At 40.1% G+C, this 16,895-nt stretch overlaps 1 protein-coding gene across 2 annotated transcripts in view; it reads left to right on the top strand.

Moving 5' to 3' along the window:
• The window catches only part of arhgef12a (Rho guanine nucleotide exchange factor 12a), a 41,195-nt gene extending 25,690 nt beyond the window's left edge, over positions 1 to 15,505 (top strand). For both annotated transcript variants that reach the window (XM_087850965.1, XM_006795458.3), the window contains 35 exons: positions 32 to 89; positions 184 to 347; positions 755 to 778; positions 1,094 to 1,213; positions 1,668 to 1,754; positions 1,849 to 1,983; positions 2,128 to 2,229; positions 2,360 to 2,470; positions 3,288 to 3,386; positions 3,810 to 3,852; positions 4,185 to 4,290; positions 4,489 to 4,626; positions 4,710 to 4,742; positions 5,354 to 5,468; positions 5,558 to 5,669; positions 5,757 to 5,960; positions 6,035 to 6,176; positions 6,262 to 6,294; positions 6,376 to 6,527; positions 6,749 to 6,895; positions 7,109 to 7,194; positions 7,944 to 8,069; positions 8,306 to 8,420; positions 11,450 to 11,550; positions 11,777 to 11,854; positions 12,022 to 12,097; positions 12,177 to 12,344; positions 12,458 to 12,545; positions 12,636 to 12,713; positions 12,796 to 12,890; positions 13,001 to 13,204; positions 13,323 to 13,559; positions 13,668 to 13,897; positions 14,041 to 14,116; positions 14,242 to 15,505. In XM_087850965.1, coding sequence (XP_087707091.1) covers positions 32 to 89; positions 184 to 347; positions 755 to 778; positions 1,094 to 1,213; positions 1,668 to 1,754; positions 1,849 to 1,983; positions 2,128 to 2,229; positions 2,360 to 2,470; positions 3,288 to 3,386; positions 3,810 to 3,852; positions 4,185 to 4,290; positions 4,489 to 4,626; positions 4,710 to 4,742; positions 5,354 to 5,468; positions 5,558 to 5,669; positions 5,757 to 5,960; positions 6,035 to 6,176; positions 6,262 to 6,294; positions 6,376 to 6,527; positions 6,749 to 6,895; positions 7,109 to 7,194; positions 7,944 to 8,069; positions 8,306 to 8,420; positions 11,450 to 11,550; positions 11,777 to 11,854; positions 12,022 to 12,097; positions 12,177 to 12,344; positions 12,458 to 12,545; positions 12,636 to 12,713; positions 12,796 to 12,890; positions 13,001 to 13,204; positions 13,323 to 13,559; positions 13,668 to 13,897; positions 14,041 to 14,116; positions 14,242 to 14,252 — 3,894 coding nt within the window. In that variant the 3' untranslated portion in view covers positions 14,253 to 15,505. The remainder of the gene's footprint in view (positions 1 to 31; positions 90 to 183; positions 348 to 754; positions 779 to 1,093; positions 1,214 to 1,667; positions 1,755 to 1,848; positions 1,984 to 2,127; positions 2,230 to 2,359; positions 2,471 to 3,287; positions 3,387 to 3,809; positions 3,853 to 4,184; positions 4,291 to 4,488; positions 4,627 to 4,709; positions 4,743 to 5,353; positions 5,469 to 5,557; positions 5,670 to 5,756; positions 5,961 to 6,034; positions 6,177 to 6,261; positions 6,295 to 6,375; positions 6,528 to 6,748; positions 6,896 to 7,108; positions 7,195 to 7,943; positions 8,070 to 8,305; positions 8,421 to 11,449; positions 11,551 to 11,776; positions 11,855 to 12,021; positions 12,098 to 12,176; positions 12,345 to 12,457; positions 12,546 to 12,635; positions 12,714 to 12,795; positions 12,891 to 13,000; positions 13,205 to 13,322; positions 13,560 to 13,667; positions 13,898 to 14,040; positions 14,117 to 14,241) is intronic.
• Positions 15,506 to 16,895: the final 1,390 nt, after the last annotated feature.

The following is a 16,895-nucleotide window of genomic DNA, read 5'->3' as shown; positions in this document are numbered from 1 at the left end:
TACTTAGAATATGGCCACTATTGTCTTCCAGGTTAATGGGACCCATGTTGCACATTCTAACCACACAGAAGTGGTGAAACTCATTAAATGTAAGTTGTTCTTTCTGCATTTTCACAAAAGTTACATTTTAAAAATAAATCCTACAAAGAGGGACTAATTCTCGTTTTTATGTGTGTGTTCTAGCGGGCTCCTATGTGGCCCTCACAGTGTTGGGCCGGCCCCCCGGGCTCGCCCAGATACCTTTGCCCGAAGCAGAGCCAGACATGAGCTTATCCTCTCCAAACTCTCCAGCGCCACAGCGCCCCTGCAGTCCTCAGGACAGCATCTTACCTATTCAACAACCATGGGTACTAAAGACATTAGTTACTTCTGTTGCCTTTTTATTGCCTGTCCACTTTCCGCAAATTTGTCATGCTTCTTTATCTTATTCCCCTTGATCTGTCTGTGCCCCCCCTCCCCCCTTTATAGATGTTGTCACATTTGTGGTACATCTCTAAATCTCATCCGCTCAAATCTTCTCTGGGGCTAAATGTCTTCTATACAACTCTGACACTATCTCTGTTATATATAATAGAGAATTATATAACATATGTGAAACATGTGAATGTGTATATTTTACTATTATTAAATATTATTATTATTATTATTATTATTATTATTATTAAATTTTAAATTAATTTTAGAGAGAGAGAGAGAGCGCACATTCGCAGTTTTGCATCTTTTTCAGCTTCTCCTTTGGTTTTTATCCCCACAGGATGAGAAAGCTGACATCTTGGAGGTGAGCAAAGCAAACAAGTGCAAGGGCGTTAGAAAGAAGATTTGCCCTCTTTGATGCACAGCTGTGTTAAATTGAACTATTAAAACGAGTGGTGTTTTCTCTTTGGAAAATCAAAAGATCACTTGTACCAGAACATTCATACAGAGGAGTCAAGTAGTATGTGTATTGTTTATTTGAATACTGCAGTATATATTTTAATTCAGGAAGTAGTTTTCTTTACCTTTTGCATGGGAAACAAATGTCAACATATTCAAGCAAACTACAGTGACCTGCCATTACTATTCTTGTGGCGATTTCCCCCTTCTTGCCATTCAGGCCATGAAGGAGGAGTACAGCAGAAACCCCTCCCCTAAACTACTGAAAGACATCCAGGAAGCTGAAAAACACATTCCTCAGCTGCAGGGTCAGCTCCCCAAGGCCATTGGGACAACACAGGTAGTTACCATAACATGCCCAAAGACACGGGATATCTAGGGACAGGTATCTAACGGCAGCATCCAGGGAGGTGTTGTGGGATTCTTTTTCTTTTTTGTAGAACATTTAGAGATTGTGCCAGACAAACCTTAATCCAAAGCCCATCAGAGGATTAGACTTTCTCTGTGGGAAGCCACTCTTTTGTGTCTGAGTGACGGCTTATTTTATAGTCATCACACGCTGAACCTTGTGCTATGTGCATCAGCTAGTCTGCTACATTCAAATTTTTCAGTATTTATATTTTATGCAATTCCACTCTTGAAATGATTTATTGACTATTACCGTATGTATGTAGTTTATTTTGAAAAGCTGTTTGAACATCTGTCATAAAGAACATTGTAAATATTATTTGTTTATCATTAAAAATATATAAATCTTTATAATTATTTTAAAAAAAGTATTATTAAATCCTCAGGAGATTGTTCCAAGTGATGATGCAGATGAAGATGCATTTGTCCCCAAGGGAGAAAACAATGCAGACCTGTTCTGGACCAGGACCCCTGTAAGTAATCACATTTTTAAACATCACAATCTAAAAATCTCTCTCAATACCATATTTACATCAAATGTGTGTGTGTGTTCCTTCCCACTTTCAGATGTCTCGCATATTTGGGCCGTCATCTCCAGACAGCCAGTGTCCAAGAGAGTTCTCCTGCCCCAGCCCAAAGACCACACCCAGGAACAGCTACAACTCCTTCCACTCCCCAGAGACGGAGGACACCACTGATCTGGTAGCGTTGTGGAAATTATCTTCACACATATTATTTATTTACTCTGTCTTTCCTCTAACTGTTACAACCACACAATAAGGTCAAGAGGTTATGAATGTCCAAATGGGAGACACATATTGACCATACCTGACATCTCGTCTACAGGACGCCCTTTCCCCTACCACAGTCAGCAGTCCCTCCTCGTCTCGACTTGTTTCGCAGATCATTGGAGCTGAGGATGACTATTTTGATTCAGACCAAGAGCAGGTATTTTTTGGGGACATTATCTCTTTTATTTATTTGCAAAACCCTACAATTTTACGGAAAGCCCAAATACAATTTCAAGTGACTTATAGGTTAAGATTAGAGGTAAACTGTTGTACTGACTGTTTTTCAGACAAACGGCCAGTGTAACAGCTTTAATAGTATTGAGCTGCTCAAGTCTCGCCCTGCCCACCTCGCAGCCTTTCTGTATCATGTCATCTCTCAGTTCGACCCTGCTCCTGTGGTAAGATTCATATTTGTTGATGGCTTTTATGCATTATTTACAGTTTGTACGTAACCTAGGCCCTTTGCTGTGAAGAAAGTTCACCCAGTCACACAAAGCCGGTTATCAATTTGCTAAGTTAACCCAGTGTTTGCTGTTCCAGGTATGCGCCAGTCCCATGAACATCTGACCAACAACACTGATTTAGTGCACTGACAGCTGAGAATCTCATTTTACAATGCAAGAAAAAAGTATAATATTAGAAACGTATGAAGCAGTTGCACGCATACAACACAATGAAACTAACATACCTGCTGCAGATAAACCAGCGATATAAGATTAAAAGCTCTGAATAGTAGTGTTAAAAGTGCTGTATGTTTGAGGACTTTAAATGTTTTGGACAGTAAGTCTGGGAAAAGAGCTGCTATATGAAGTCAGTGAAAATGTTTTTTAATAGTCTGAGAGCAAGTAAATAATACAAAAACTGAATTTAAATATGGGCTTTGACCTTCTGTGATGTCTTATATATTACATATTAATGTTTATTGAACAACAAAATTGTTGTAAAATTGTTTGCAAGCAAGGAAAGTTGCATCTAAAAGTCAGTATTTGTTATTGGTGCTGATTTTGGAAACGTAATACATTAGACACCATTGAAAAATTTTAGACCCTCCCACTAAGTTATCTCAGTAAGAAGTGAACCACCACAGGAAACCCCGGCTTAACTATGGGAAGAAAACTTAACTTGTCTTAAAACAAACTCTTGCTTTTTAGTAGACCTCTAGGAGACTCTGCAGTTCCTACTTTTATTTTGATTTTTAATGTTTTGTTCCCTCAGCTGTGCTACCTCTATGCTGACCTCTACAAGCAGACCAACTCCAAAGAGACCAGACGGGTGTTCATGGACCTTCACAATTTCTTCATTGACCGGGGAGCAGTGAGTCTTCATCTGTCTTTACACGGCGAGCACACAATATAGTATTGCATTTAGATTATAGCAAATTATTGTAGCAAATTGAATTTAATCACATTTCCGGGTGTTTCCAAAATCATACTAATTCGACCAAACAAAGCCTAAAAACACATTTTAAAGTAATCTCATATACAGGTCAGAACAGGGTGGTGTATTTGCTCGTAATTGGCTATTATGCCTTTCATTGGAGATGATAGAGGAGTATCAAGGGCACAATAAGACTAGAAAAGCACTATAAATGCCAGATCATTTACTGTTATGTGTCTTTATTTATGATCTGAAGTCATGCAGACAGCATTTGGCAGTGTTTTGCTTGACTTCGGTACCTTCACTCCTTTATATCCCTGTTTGCTTTTAAAGTATCGAACTGTTTCATTTTTGTTGCAGAATTTAAAAGTTGGTGTTCCTGAATCTGTCTCCGCTGATCTTGGTAAGTATTTCGTACACAGCTTCTTTCTCATTTAGTTACCTAACCAGCATCATTTAGAGCTGGTGATATTTATTTTGTGCTGACTTTTTGTGCTTCTGCTGGGTAACTTTAGCAATTTAAGCATCCTCATTATACAGTCCCTGTAAGTCGATTCCTCAGCCAGCCAAGCACAGTCCTTGCCAAGGCCTTAAGAAATCAAATGCTCTGATGGTTTGGAAAGTATTGCTTAGCTTTAATACCACTTATTTATTGTGGACATGCTGCAACCCTTTGATATTTATTCTGTGTGTGTGTGTGTGTCCGTGCGTGCGTGCGTGCGTGTGTGTTTGCAGATCGGCGGCGGACAGAACTGATCCCAGAGGAAATAAACAGACAACATGTTCAAACACTGCAGGACTCTCTGCTCCCTGATATTCAGAAGAATCTTGAAGATTTCAGGTAAATTCAGAATTTGTATTTTTTGTGATGCTGCCAATTTAGCTGAGTTTCAGATGTTAAGGATTTTGTTAGCTCCCACATTAGGCATATATAAAAGAAACAAGCTTTTCTCATCCTCTTCTTCATTGTTTCTCTAAAACATTATCAACCTGGTCACAGTAATAACAGTATAGATCCTTATGTGTTTGGTACTTGCAGGCAGAAGCGGAGTATGGGCCTAACAGTGGCTGAAGCAGAGCTGGGCAGACTGGACCAAGAGAGAGTCAGAGACCGCGGCACTCTCGAGCGGGAACGCTCATATGCTGAAAACATCATCGCGAAGATAGACGATATCCTGTGAGTAACTGATACGTATACATGCTAGTTGGAAGCATATAATATTCAGTTTTATCAATTTTTATTTATCGTACTGTTAACAGGGTAACTACTCAGCTCACAGAGGAAGAGAAATGGTAAGAAAACTTTGGCTGAAGCAAGTTTCTTAAATCAAGAGATTTCTAAGAGTTAACTCCCATGGCCCCTTCAGCCATCTGTGTCTGTGCTATATTTACATTCTGTAATATGCCTCTCAATTATCTAAGGGAGCTGTCATGTCATGGCTTATTTTTATTAAATCTTTTCAGTCCCCGATATTATCATTAGACAGCAATCTGCTCCTAAATTAATAACTTGCCAGTGGTAGTAATTATTCACCTTTAAAGTACAGTCTTTGATGTTTCAAGCAAGAATACATATCAGTGTCATCTGAGCGCCACTCTACATCCCCCACAGTTGACAAATTAAGCGGTGGAGCAGTCTCTTAAAGAAAACATGTAATTTATGCAGTATGTTTATATTAAATAATTCAAAAGTGTGACTGATTGAAACAGTCTTGTTTGAAATGCCATATGGTCGCAGCACAGCCCAGATGGTTTGTGTAGACGTTGTATGAGGAACGACTGTTGTGACATATGGTACGAATCACAATATGGATACTTGCTCTCTTCAAATTTTAGCATTGTCTTGTTTTGTTAATTATAATTCAGAAAGCATCCAAACTCATTGGTTGTCATGTTTTTTTAAGCACTACAATGCAGTATGTTATATATACGTACATGAAGCACCTTGGTGTGAGGGTCAAGGAACCTCGCAGCCTGGAGTCCAAACGGCTTCGGATCAGCTTTCTTCCCATGATTAAGGTAATCTAAATTTGTCTTGCACAGTGAGACTTCTTCCTCTTCCCCCATCACCTACATGACTCTTTTCTCGTTTTTGATGAACTCTACAGCGAGGCAACAAGACGGAAAAGGAAAGGGAAGAGAAAGTGAAAAAGGTTCCCAAGAATAATAAATTTAATATTCGTGTACCTCAGCGGCGGCCCAGCCGCATCGAATCGTCAGGTAAGATACGAGTTTGAAATGACCAAAAATAACAACATAGCTTTCAAAGCTTTATATTATTTTGATACCACCTTTCTGTGTATTCAGGGGGTACGACCCAGGAGGGACGACCACGGCCTCAGAAACAGATGTCTCAACCTGCACTGTCTACAAGTGATTATAGAGAATCTAGTCGTCTCAAAGGCAGCCAATCAAGCGAGGGCCCTGAACTTATACACTCCATGTCTGTCAACTCATCATCTCCAATTAGCGCCACCTACAGCTCTGACACCAGCAGAGACGCTGATATGGGTGAGCAAGCAGACAAATGAATTAAATGAAACAACACTTAAAGGAGCGATGGCTATTAACTTGTTATCTGGCAGGTGGGACTCCAATATTTGGCCCCTGCAGGGTGAGTGAACTCCTTCCATCGGACTCTCTGGACGGGTCGCCATACTCTGCTTCGCAGTTTGACCCTCTATATAACCTGGACCAACTGCCAGAGGATGACAGAGAAAGCGACAGGTGCCTTTAAAGTCACATCTGGAGTAACACCGTTTCCCTTAAAAGTTCTTATTTTTATCACTGATTTCTCTGTCACTTTTTGTAGAACTCACGAGGGAACACCAAAAGCTTTAAGAAGGCAAGAATACCAGATCATTTGGACTTTCTTATATTGATCTAAAAACCTAGGTGAAAAGCTAACTTTATTGTATTACTGTAGGCTTGAGGGACTCGGTGCTGCTGATATCCAGAGCGAGGATGACCAGGGAACAGATTCTGAGTGCGATCCCCCAAACTGGCAGCATCTGGTGCGTCCAGAGGTTCTAGCCGGTCTCAGGCCTCATGAAATCAAGAGACAGGAAGTTATCCATGGTGAGGACTGGCACTGTCAAACTCCCCTGAAGCATATATTGTATTTTCAAAGGATACTCTCCATATGCTTTAAAATACTACAGTATACAGAATATAGTGCGTAGACGGGAAGACAAATATGCAGCATTTGCTGGGATCCAGCCCAAGCTGCTGTCAGATGTGTTTTATGCTGAAATGTGCAAATACCAGCCAGCTCGAATTAACATCTTGCATGTCTGCAGAGCTGTTTTACACAGAGCGTGCACATGTACGGATGCTGAAGGTTTTGGACAACGTTTTCTACCAGAAGCTCACCAAAGACTCCATCCTGCCTCCTGCTGACATCAAGAATATTTTCTCCAATCTGGAAGAGGTTCTGCAGCTGCATGGTACACTAGAAACACACATCTCCTCTGCCTCTAAGCCATTAAGAATCAATAAAATGCCTCAAAAGTCCTGTAGTGTAAATTTAATTCCATTTTAAAGTAAGGCCAAACTCTTAACAACATACAGACGCTCACATTATCATTTTGCATTCCTCTTTTTTTTTTTTTTAATCTTGTACACACACATGCTGATAGTTCCTCCTATTTGAATTTCAGTTAACATATCAGATCAAATGGCTGCCGTTCGGAAGAGAAATGACTCTTCAGTAATTGATCAGATAGGAGACGACTTGCTTTCCTGGGTGAGTACAATTTTCATGCCAAAATTCTATTTTCTCTTTCATATAATTCCTTCTATTGAATACAATTCAAGATGACTGATGTGGTGGGGAGAAAAAAACATTGTGTACAAGGAAATGGAAGTGTTGCCCAAAATTGCTTCATAACGAGAAAAAAACTGTTGACGTTGGCTTGAGATTGCTTTTCTCAGCTTTATAATTCGACAATCTTTTGGGATGACGTGTGCACAGGGACATGGGTATGTGCAGTTTATATATGACAGCCATGGTAATAGGCCTTTTTCGCCACTTAAATCCTTCTAAAATGGAAAAAGAGGGAAAAAAATCTAAGACGACAGAGAGGAAAATCTGCCCTCTCCAGTAAGATGAAATGGGAGTGAGAAAAATGGAAGCCCTGTCCCTAGTAAATGATGTCACTCAATACCCTAGATCTGGCTGACATCTCAGCATCTTAATATTGTCAGTGATATATGAGATGTGAGGTAGCGGCGTATGAGCTGGAAGTCTTGTATAGAGTGTCTCAATGGGAGAAGTGGAGGGAGTAGGATAAGTAGGCTAATCAGTCCCCTGAGGGTCTAAACATTGATCTAGTCTGGACTGAAACTTAAGCTGTCTCTGCTGCAAGGACATAAGCCTGCCCCCCCAGGAGTCAGCCACTCGTCATAGCGGTTAAATACTAAATCTACTACCTCTGACCCATATTGACTGAGTTTCTATCCATCTCTGTCCTGTCTTGGGTTGGGTGGTAACAGTTCAGCGGTGGAGAGGAAGAGAAGATCAAACAGGCGGTGGGGACATTCTGCAGTAACCAGCCTTTTGCTCTGGAGCTCATAAAGACCAAACAGAAGAAGGACTCGAGGTTCACCTCATTCATTCTGGTACGCTTGTCACTGCGCACACAGTGTATACAAGGTGTTCACAGGAGATAACCGTTCAGGCTCAGAAGGCTCACAATTTGTCAATCAGAGGGTTTAAACAATGGTTGTGTGGATCTAAATAAACACCCAAGCTTACTCTTATTCTAGCTCAGTCTCTATTTATACTGAAAATTATGCATTTGGGCTGTTTTTATGGCTGCTTAAGGGTACTCGACTTATATTTTGCTTCTTTGCAGGAGGCAGAGAGTAACAGGCAGTGTCGCCGACTGCAACTCAAGGACATCATTCCTGTGGAGATGTTGCGGCTCACCAAGTACCCTCTGCTGCTCGACAACATTGTCAAGTACACAGGTGTGGTTGTGTTTTCTTAGTAATCAGAGCTCTCTTACCACAGTTGGCAAGGATTTGTTCACATTGTAATTACTTTGCGTGCACAACGACCTTAATGCACAACTCGTGAAGGATCTAATCTAATAATTGTGACAGGCCTTTACTTAAACGAATAGCTGCAACTCTATCATTATTATTATTATTAGAGCACATTTAGTTTGCAGATTATTTTTGTAAACTGTGAAATAAAATACTGCAAACAAGTCCAAGTACTTAAGTACACAGACTCTTTCACACGGGAGTTCCCTGACTAGATAAATAGTTTTCTTTCTTATTTTTAAATTATTCATTGCTTAACATATTTATTAGGCTTCCTGTGATTAAAAACTGCTGTCAAAATTAAATTAAGTGTTAATTTTGACAGCAAATTGTGATTTAGTTTTAGCCTTTTACTAAAACATCATTTAGTTTTGGTAGTAATTTAGTCTACTAAGTATCATAAGATTAAAGCAGATTAAATCTAAAGTTGATTCAGTGGCTAAAATATAAAGTATAAAAGTCTGATGCGTTATGTTCCGTGACATCTCTTTCGCACCAGCGTTGACATAAGAAAGAAAACCATTTTCTCAGGTGCAAATCGAATGTGTTCATCTAACCTTACTGCAAAAGGGGATTATTTCTGATTGGATCACTTCCAAACTCATCCCGTCTTTCTACACAGCTCAATTAGTTCTGATAGGATCTCACTGTCTCTCCAGAATATTTTTATCTTGTTTTTTTTTATATATGTATAAGAATAATATTCTTATTTATTTGGCAAATAAACTGAATTCACATTTTTATATCCAATATGGACTTCTCTGAGAAGTCAGAAATTATTCAAGGTTAAAATTATTCAATATGTACCCCGCCTCTCGCCCTATGACAGCTGGGATAGGCTCCAGCGCCCCCCGCGACCCTGAAAAGGATAAGCGGAAGTGAATGGATGGATGGATGGATCAAATTATTCAAATTATTCAAGGATTCAATGACTAAAAATAAACTAGTTCTTCTTCTATGCAGAAATGCAGGTAAATAACTGTAATTAGGTATCTTCATCTAAAAATAATATGCTCTACTATTTGAAAATTCATAGGTAACAACAGTAATTATTTTATAGCTATACAAATATTATTTACATAAAATGGCATATGTGTACCAGTGGCTTGACCATTGCAGACACATAAAATATGATTTTCATAATTACCAATAATGTTAATTTAGTGCAGCGGTAACATAAACATACATTAGGGTGGTGCTCTAATACATTTGATGAGCACTGTATATCAGCAGTGTTGGGACTAACGCGTTATTAAGTAATGTGTTACAGTAACTACGTTATTATTGTGGTAACGAGCACGGGAACTAGTTATTATGCCAAAATCAGGAACACGTTAATTGTTACTGGGATTTAGATAGGGTCGTTATTCGTTACTTCGTGTGGTGGCATCGCGGAGCTTCCACAGATTCAGTAACATTAGCAAGTGGTGGAGGGCAGCAGGTGGATGAGGGAAAGGGGAGGCAGGAGGAGCAGAGACCCGAGGCGGCCGCCGCGGTGTCAGGTGAACTGAACTTGAGGTACGAAGTTATGACCTGCAGTCTATCTGGGTCAGATATAAACCAAGTTTAGGTGGAGTTTATTTTTGTTATGCTGACTTTTTTGTACTGCATACTAGCTAGCATGACGGAGTAGGGCTGGGCGATATGACCCAAAATTCATATCTCGATATTTTTTAGCTGGATGGCGATATATGATATATATCTCGATTTTTCTTTTTTTTAAAGCCATAAGGTAAGAACAAAAAGAGAGTTTAGTCAAAGCTGTGTCCCAGTTGTCACACAGGCACTTTTATTAACATACAGCATAGATGTACATGAAGAAATTACTCAAAAATAAATTGTGACCATTTATTAACCCTTTAAGACCTACCATAGAACCAAGTCCGCCAGAGCTTATATTATATTTTTACATGCTGTAGTGCCATTTTTGGGAGCATTTCAAGTTGCTATACATCAATACAACCATTATAGCCCAAATTTTAATAATATGTATGCATTAAGTAAATAGTAATTACATAAATTGCAAAAAAGTGCAATAAACTACAAAAAAAATTGAAAATCGTTTTTGTTTTTTTAACATATATTTCTAGTTAGAGAAATTTAAGAGGCTTATCCCTCAAAACTGTAAATACAAAAAAGTTGCACAAAATAGTTTCCCACCACAGGAAATTTATTTTGAGTGTCTTCATAGTTTTATTTTTGAAATACACCAATTTTTATATACTGCACGAGTAACTTGAAGTAACTGAGTTACTTTTGATAGAAGTAACTAGTAATGTAACTAAGTTACTAATTTAAAGTAACTTACCCAACACTGTATATCAGCCATCTAGTTCATCACAGTAGCTGTGCAGCCTGGCTTACCAGTAAAAGTGTGTAAAATGTCAGACCAGAATTAATTCTTGCTTTAAGTTTGGCTGCAGTGCTGCAGCACGCCCTCATGTCACCTCCTTGAGCAGAGTTCAGTTATCATATCCAGCTTTTCTCTCACATTCATCATGTCACAATCCCTGTGCCAATTAGTTCTTATTGGTAACTTAATACAGCATGTAAATGAATTTACCCATAACTATGGGCTTAAAAAAAATGGTATCTCATTTGCATTTGATAATCTGAATGCAGCATAAAAGAACGGATGAGTTACAGAGACAAATAGAGAGATTATCATTTTAATGGTCCTGCAGCAACAGTGCACGTTTTTGGGGGAATGTCGTGCCCATTGTTTGGGCCATCATTTTAGTCTGGGGCGGCCTTTGGGTCTCACTCGAGACAATGCACTAACGATAAAGAATAACCAGCTATTAGGGGACTGAAGTGTGCTCCCGCTCCCCCCAAAACCCTGTCATAATTTTTTGGGAATGATGGCGTGTTAATGGCCGGACGAAATATCAATTTGTCGGACAGTCCTCTGCAGAACTGAGGAGGCCTTACTGGTTAATGTCGTCTTTCAGACAATGCAGAGGAGAAGGAGAAAGTTAAGCAGGCAGCAGACTACTGCAGAAAGATCCTCAGTCACGTAAACCAGGCTGTGAAGGAATCTGAGGACAAACAGGTGTGGTTTTTTTTGTTGTTGTTGTTTTTGTTTTTTTAATTGAATCTCCTTTCCATGTTTTTTGCTATTAGGATGATTTGTTTTCCAACTTCCTTTTCAGCTTCCTTTTCACTCTAGCTGCATTTTATTTCCACTGCTTCTTCTCCACAGGCAGCAGTATCCTCTTAAAGAGGACTTACTCATCCCATTTTTTTTCCCATCTGTTTATTTCACTCCCTTCCTCTAGAGGTTGGAGGACTATCAGAGACGATTGGACCTCTCTTCTCTAAAGCAGACAGACAACCCAATGATCCTGGAGCTAAAGGTGAGTTATCTGCCCAGCCCTCTTTTAGCTTCAGTTAAAGCATACTCACTTGTTGTACACCCACATTCACTGTTTGAAATATGTGCTAGATAGAAAAAAAGCACTGCACAGAGCAGAAGCCAGTAGTTTAATGCTCTTGTTTTTATTTCCTGTTCCATAACATTCAGAACTTGGATCTGACAAAGAAAACGATGGTGCATGAGGGTCCACTGTCATGGAAAGTGAACAAGGACAAAACTATCGGTTTGTTCTCGAGTTTCACTATTGCTGTTTAGCTGGAAGGTGACCACTACTTACACCACATCTTTCTATTTTCTCTCAGAGCTCTACACACTCCTCCTGGAGGACATCCTGGTTCTCCTACAGAAACAAGATGAGCGTCTGATACTGAAGTGTCACAGCAAAAACCTGGCGGGCACTGCAGATACCAAACATATCTTCAGCCCTATCATCAAACTCAACACGGTGCTGGTGCGCTCAGTGGCCACAGGTCAGTTACCACATAAACTCTGAGGATTTATTACTAGAATAAGGTATGAAATAATACAGGCTCCATCCATAGAGGGTAGAGTAATATTCATTAATAAGCCTCTCTCCTGCCAGACAACAAGTCCTTCTTTGTTCTTTCGATGTCGGAAAACGGAGCCCAAATCTACGAGCTAATGGCGCCCACTGTCTCAGATCAGAGAACGTGAGAGCAGATCCCCTTTGATTGATTCATTTAAATCTCATTGTTCCGGTTGATATACGAGCTGATGACTGTTTCATTTCCCTGCTCAAGGTGGCAGCGTCTAATCACGCAGAGAGCTGAAGCCATGAAAGTTAAGCCTCACAGCGTCATACCATTACCTCAGACCGTGTACGTTACTTACTAATTTGAGCACATCTAGTGGGTCAGGGTTTATGCTCGTTATTAACACATGATTCTGCTCGTGTGCCAGTGGGGAGAGAGACGGCGTGGAGATCATTACAACGGGAGTTTCCAGGTTGAGTAGAGACACGGACCGCACATCCACTGGCAGCAGCCAGTCCACTGGTAACTGAAGCAACTCATTTCCTCGATCTATTTCTTCGTCCTACTTAAATATGTGTCGCTATACTTCTGTAATTAAACCCCTGTGATAACTCTTAATTATACCTTCATAGATAAGGAAAGCAGTCCAGTCTGTAGAAGCGCACTGCAGACTTCGCTACCTGGCAGTAATCCGTTTGAGGGAGTGAAGACTGAGGAGGAGGAGGAGGAAGAAGAAGGCTTTGTGGACCCAGAACTTTCTTATCCAGTGGCTGAGGATTGCAGAGGAGCCTCGTTTAACATGTTCCCCTCGAGGGCAGACGAAGCATTGAAAACACGTAAGGGGCACAGAACCGATGGATTGATTGATGCACATGAAATGCGATCCAGCTGTACTCTATAAATCTATCACTTTTTTCTTTTCTTTTTTCTTTTTTTTTTTTTGCTTTTGCTCAGTGGCAGCATTAAAGCAGGTGTTAGTGACCCAGCTGATGTCCCAGGAAGCTGCAGAGCAAACTAAACGCTCCACGGGGGCTCGCCTCCTCAGGACCACCTCCCTGCGCACCCCCATAGACAGCCGTGCACGAGTGATGGTCCACAACGGCTCAGAGAAGACCGGCTCCCAGACAGACGACCTGGCTCAGGACCTGGGTTCAGGAGACACCGGCTTCTTTGACTCGACTGATGACTATGGTAGGTCTGGGAAGTCAGAACAACTCACGGTTTAAATGGAATAAACTGACATTAAACATAAATGTTCACCTCATCCTGATCCTTCCTGTTTTCCTTTGATTCTTTCAGCTGCGTATTTAGTCCTGGAGGGTTACGGTGGCCCAGGGGAGAGCAGCACAGACGATGACATCTTGGCAACAACCACAGGGAAGCAGCTGAGCACTTCCCAAGGCTGCGCTGCGGACTCGGGCATCAATTTGAGATTTTCTTCAACATCACAGGCTGGCAGCCTCTCTTCTTTCAGCAGACAGGTCCTCTCTCACCTTCGAAATCTTCAGGCCAACCTCAATTATCTGAAGGTAACCGACACTTAATCCTTTACAGCTCTGAAACACACACACACACACACACACACACACACACACACAATAACTGGTATCATGCACATACACAGTAGTCATTTTTATTGTGTAATCAACAGTAAATTATTTTTCTCCCACAGGAGGTTGAGGCCAAGTACAACAGTCTAATACAGCAAAGGCCAGAGAGATCAGCAGCAGACACGGATGGAAATAAAGGTATCTCACTTCATGCTCAGCACTGACGAATGAATAACTGGTTCTTAATTTATGAATCACTTCCTGTATCTGTTCCTTTTCTGATCCCAGATCTTGCTCTCTCTCCTTCCCTCTCCCTCCCTCAGATAAGAGATAGTGGAAGTCTGTGCAGCAGCTTTTGGCTGTGGTCCCAAAGAGGAAGTACCGACTTGTAGTCTGTTCCTACTTCTCATGTCCTGGACTTTCTGGACGTCTTATAAGCTTGTCCTCTCACTGCTGAGCCCTGGTTTTTTTTTGTTTTTTCCGTTTTGTTTTTTCCATCAGTTGCCACAGAGAATGAGAGACTTAAGTGTGAGCAAACGTTTGAAGGGAGGAGTCATCTTTTCGATGCCGAGCCCCCCCATCCTCTTCCTCCTCCTCCTCTTCTTCCTCCTCAGCACAAGGCAATCAGGGAAGTGGGATTGCGCTAGAACCTCACCCCCCTCCCCTTTTACCATTTAACACCCATATCCCTTGAATCCCTGCAAGAAAGAGAACTTATACCAAAATGTACAAAGAAGTGTGTTGAGAATATATATATATGAAACACAAAACAAGAAAAGGAAAATTTTAAGATAATGTATTAAGATTTTTTTTTTTATCCCAAGATGTATTTATTTTCTCTCTTTTCATTTTTTAAAGTGTTTCCCATATTGCTTGCATGCTTTAGGCCATGGTGTTACAGTTTTTGGCTGCTTCTCCTGCTTCAGTCACACGGAGGTTAGTGGGAGAGCCGAGTGCTCGCTAGCATAAAAGCACCCTAGCACACCTTGCTGAATTGCAGGACTGTATTCGGACTGAAGAGGCCAGAGTTGCACTGCTGATGGATCCCATTGTGTTAAAATGACCTGTGTTTCGAGTCTTGAATTTCAGATAAATTCTAGGCGTGGTGTTAACTAGAATGAAGAGTCTGCCGGCTCTGATCTGGTCCTGTTGCATTTCTGTGCTGACTTCTTCGTCCTCTTCGCTCTGAGGGGTGTTTTGCCTCTCGTCTGCTCCTCTTCTCCTTTTGCGTGTGATTCTCCCTCTTCTTTTTCCCCGTGACCATGTTTGAGTGTTTTCCCTCTCTTCCTCACAGCCTAGTAGCTTTTTGATGCTTATTTATCCCTTCCAACACTTTATGTCATGCTTCCTCATCTGCCTCTGGGTGTCTCGCCCTGTTCCCCTCTTCTCCAAGGAGCGGTCGTGCTCGTTCAGTGTCAGCTCCTGGCAAATGCTGCTTTCTTTCTGCTACTATTGGCAATGCTGATCTGACTGCCTGATATTCTAATAATGTCATGAAGTTCAACATATTCTGTACAATGATCAAGTTGGAAGGTTTATGCATAACTTTACAAAATAAATGGTGCCATGACACATTCAAAAAAGAAACCGGTGTGCTGATGTTTTCTTTCTTTTTTTTCCAGTCTAACAAAAGAAGACATCTAGTCTGGTGACGTTTTCAGAAATTGCTGAATGATTGGGAAATTATTATATTTGGAAGTCAGAGTGACAAAGAAATGATCAGTTGCTTGTGTCTAACATTAAATAATAAACACATGAAATTGTGACTGTAAACCTATTTTTCTTTTTCTTTTTTAATCTGTCTGGTTGAATTTTAGGTCCTGCTGAAAATACTGTGCCTTCTGTTCACAATATCCCTCCTCCTGTCTTTACACATATGGAGTGGAAATTTTTCAGATGTCTATGCCGATAAATTCACTCCTGGCATCTTTGTGTGAGATTATTGTGCACAAATTCTTCATGGTTCTGCTAATTTATGCTGTCCTAATATATAAATTTTGCAATGATGGGTGCAAATTCATTCATTCATTTACAGTAACGTAATTCCCTAGAAGGTTACAACTTAAGACCTACAGTAAGCAACCTTTTACCACTTTCAAGCAGGATATAGGGAGAGAAACAGTGAAAGTTACCTCTATGTAGATATCCAGTATATGCAAAGCAGCAGTAGGACTTAGTGGTAGTACAAGTATTCAGTATTAAAAGTCTTTTTGATAGAGAAAAAATCTAAGTGTATGTTGTTATTAAAGCTTGTTTAAGCTGCTCCTTTAATGACACAGGGTAGCTCCGCCTGTTTGATATCTAGGGATATTCAGCAAATGCCTAACCCAATACACTAAGAAAATTTGTTAAAAGGAAAATTCTCAAAGTGAATTTGACAAATATTTAAGGGGGAAAAGAAGAACTGGAGGATTTGCTCTGTGATCAGGTTTTTTCAGAGTTCTGGTTTCTTGACCAAAAAAGTTATTTTTCACTTTATGGTTTTAACATTTTAAATGTTATTCAATTTTTTTTTTCAGTAGTGCCATTTTAATTGGTTAATTATTCTACCTAATATCGTCCTAATGCAGCATTCAAGTTGTAGATGCCTCAAAGTTTCCTAATAGAATTTCAGGATTGAGTAGTGCTAGTTTTTCATTTATTTCAGAAAGCAAACAAGCTAAATGGCAAATGAATTTATGAGTTAGCTGATATGAATAAATGTGTTTTATTAAGTGATGTGGTGGAGAATAAATAAATGGAAGTGTATAATTTTCTGTTTGTGCTACTTTAGATAGTCTGGAGGCTCATTCTGATTTTCACTACTTTTTTACTTTTGTAGTTTAGGTTGTGAACAAAACTGAACCAGCTGTTCTGTTACTGTGTGTCATTTGCATTAAGATACATCGTGTGTATAATATAGTTAAAGTGTGTCTAATTTGGTAACAGTTGTAAGAATGCTTCAACAGTCTGATTTTGCTCCCTTCTGCCATGTTAT

Source organism: Neolamprologus brichardi, chromosome 14 (genome assembly GCF_056152115.1).
Source record: "Neolamprologus brichardi isolate AB-2024 chromosome 14, ASM5615211v1, whole genome shotgun sequence".
Classification (NCBI taxonomy): domain Eukaryota; kingdom Metazoa; phylum Chordata; class Actinopteri; order Cichliformes; family Cichlidae; genus Neolamprologus; species Neolamprologus brichardi.
This window is presented reverse-complemented; position numbering and strand designations above follow the sequence as displayed.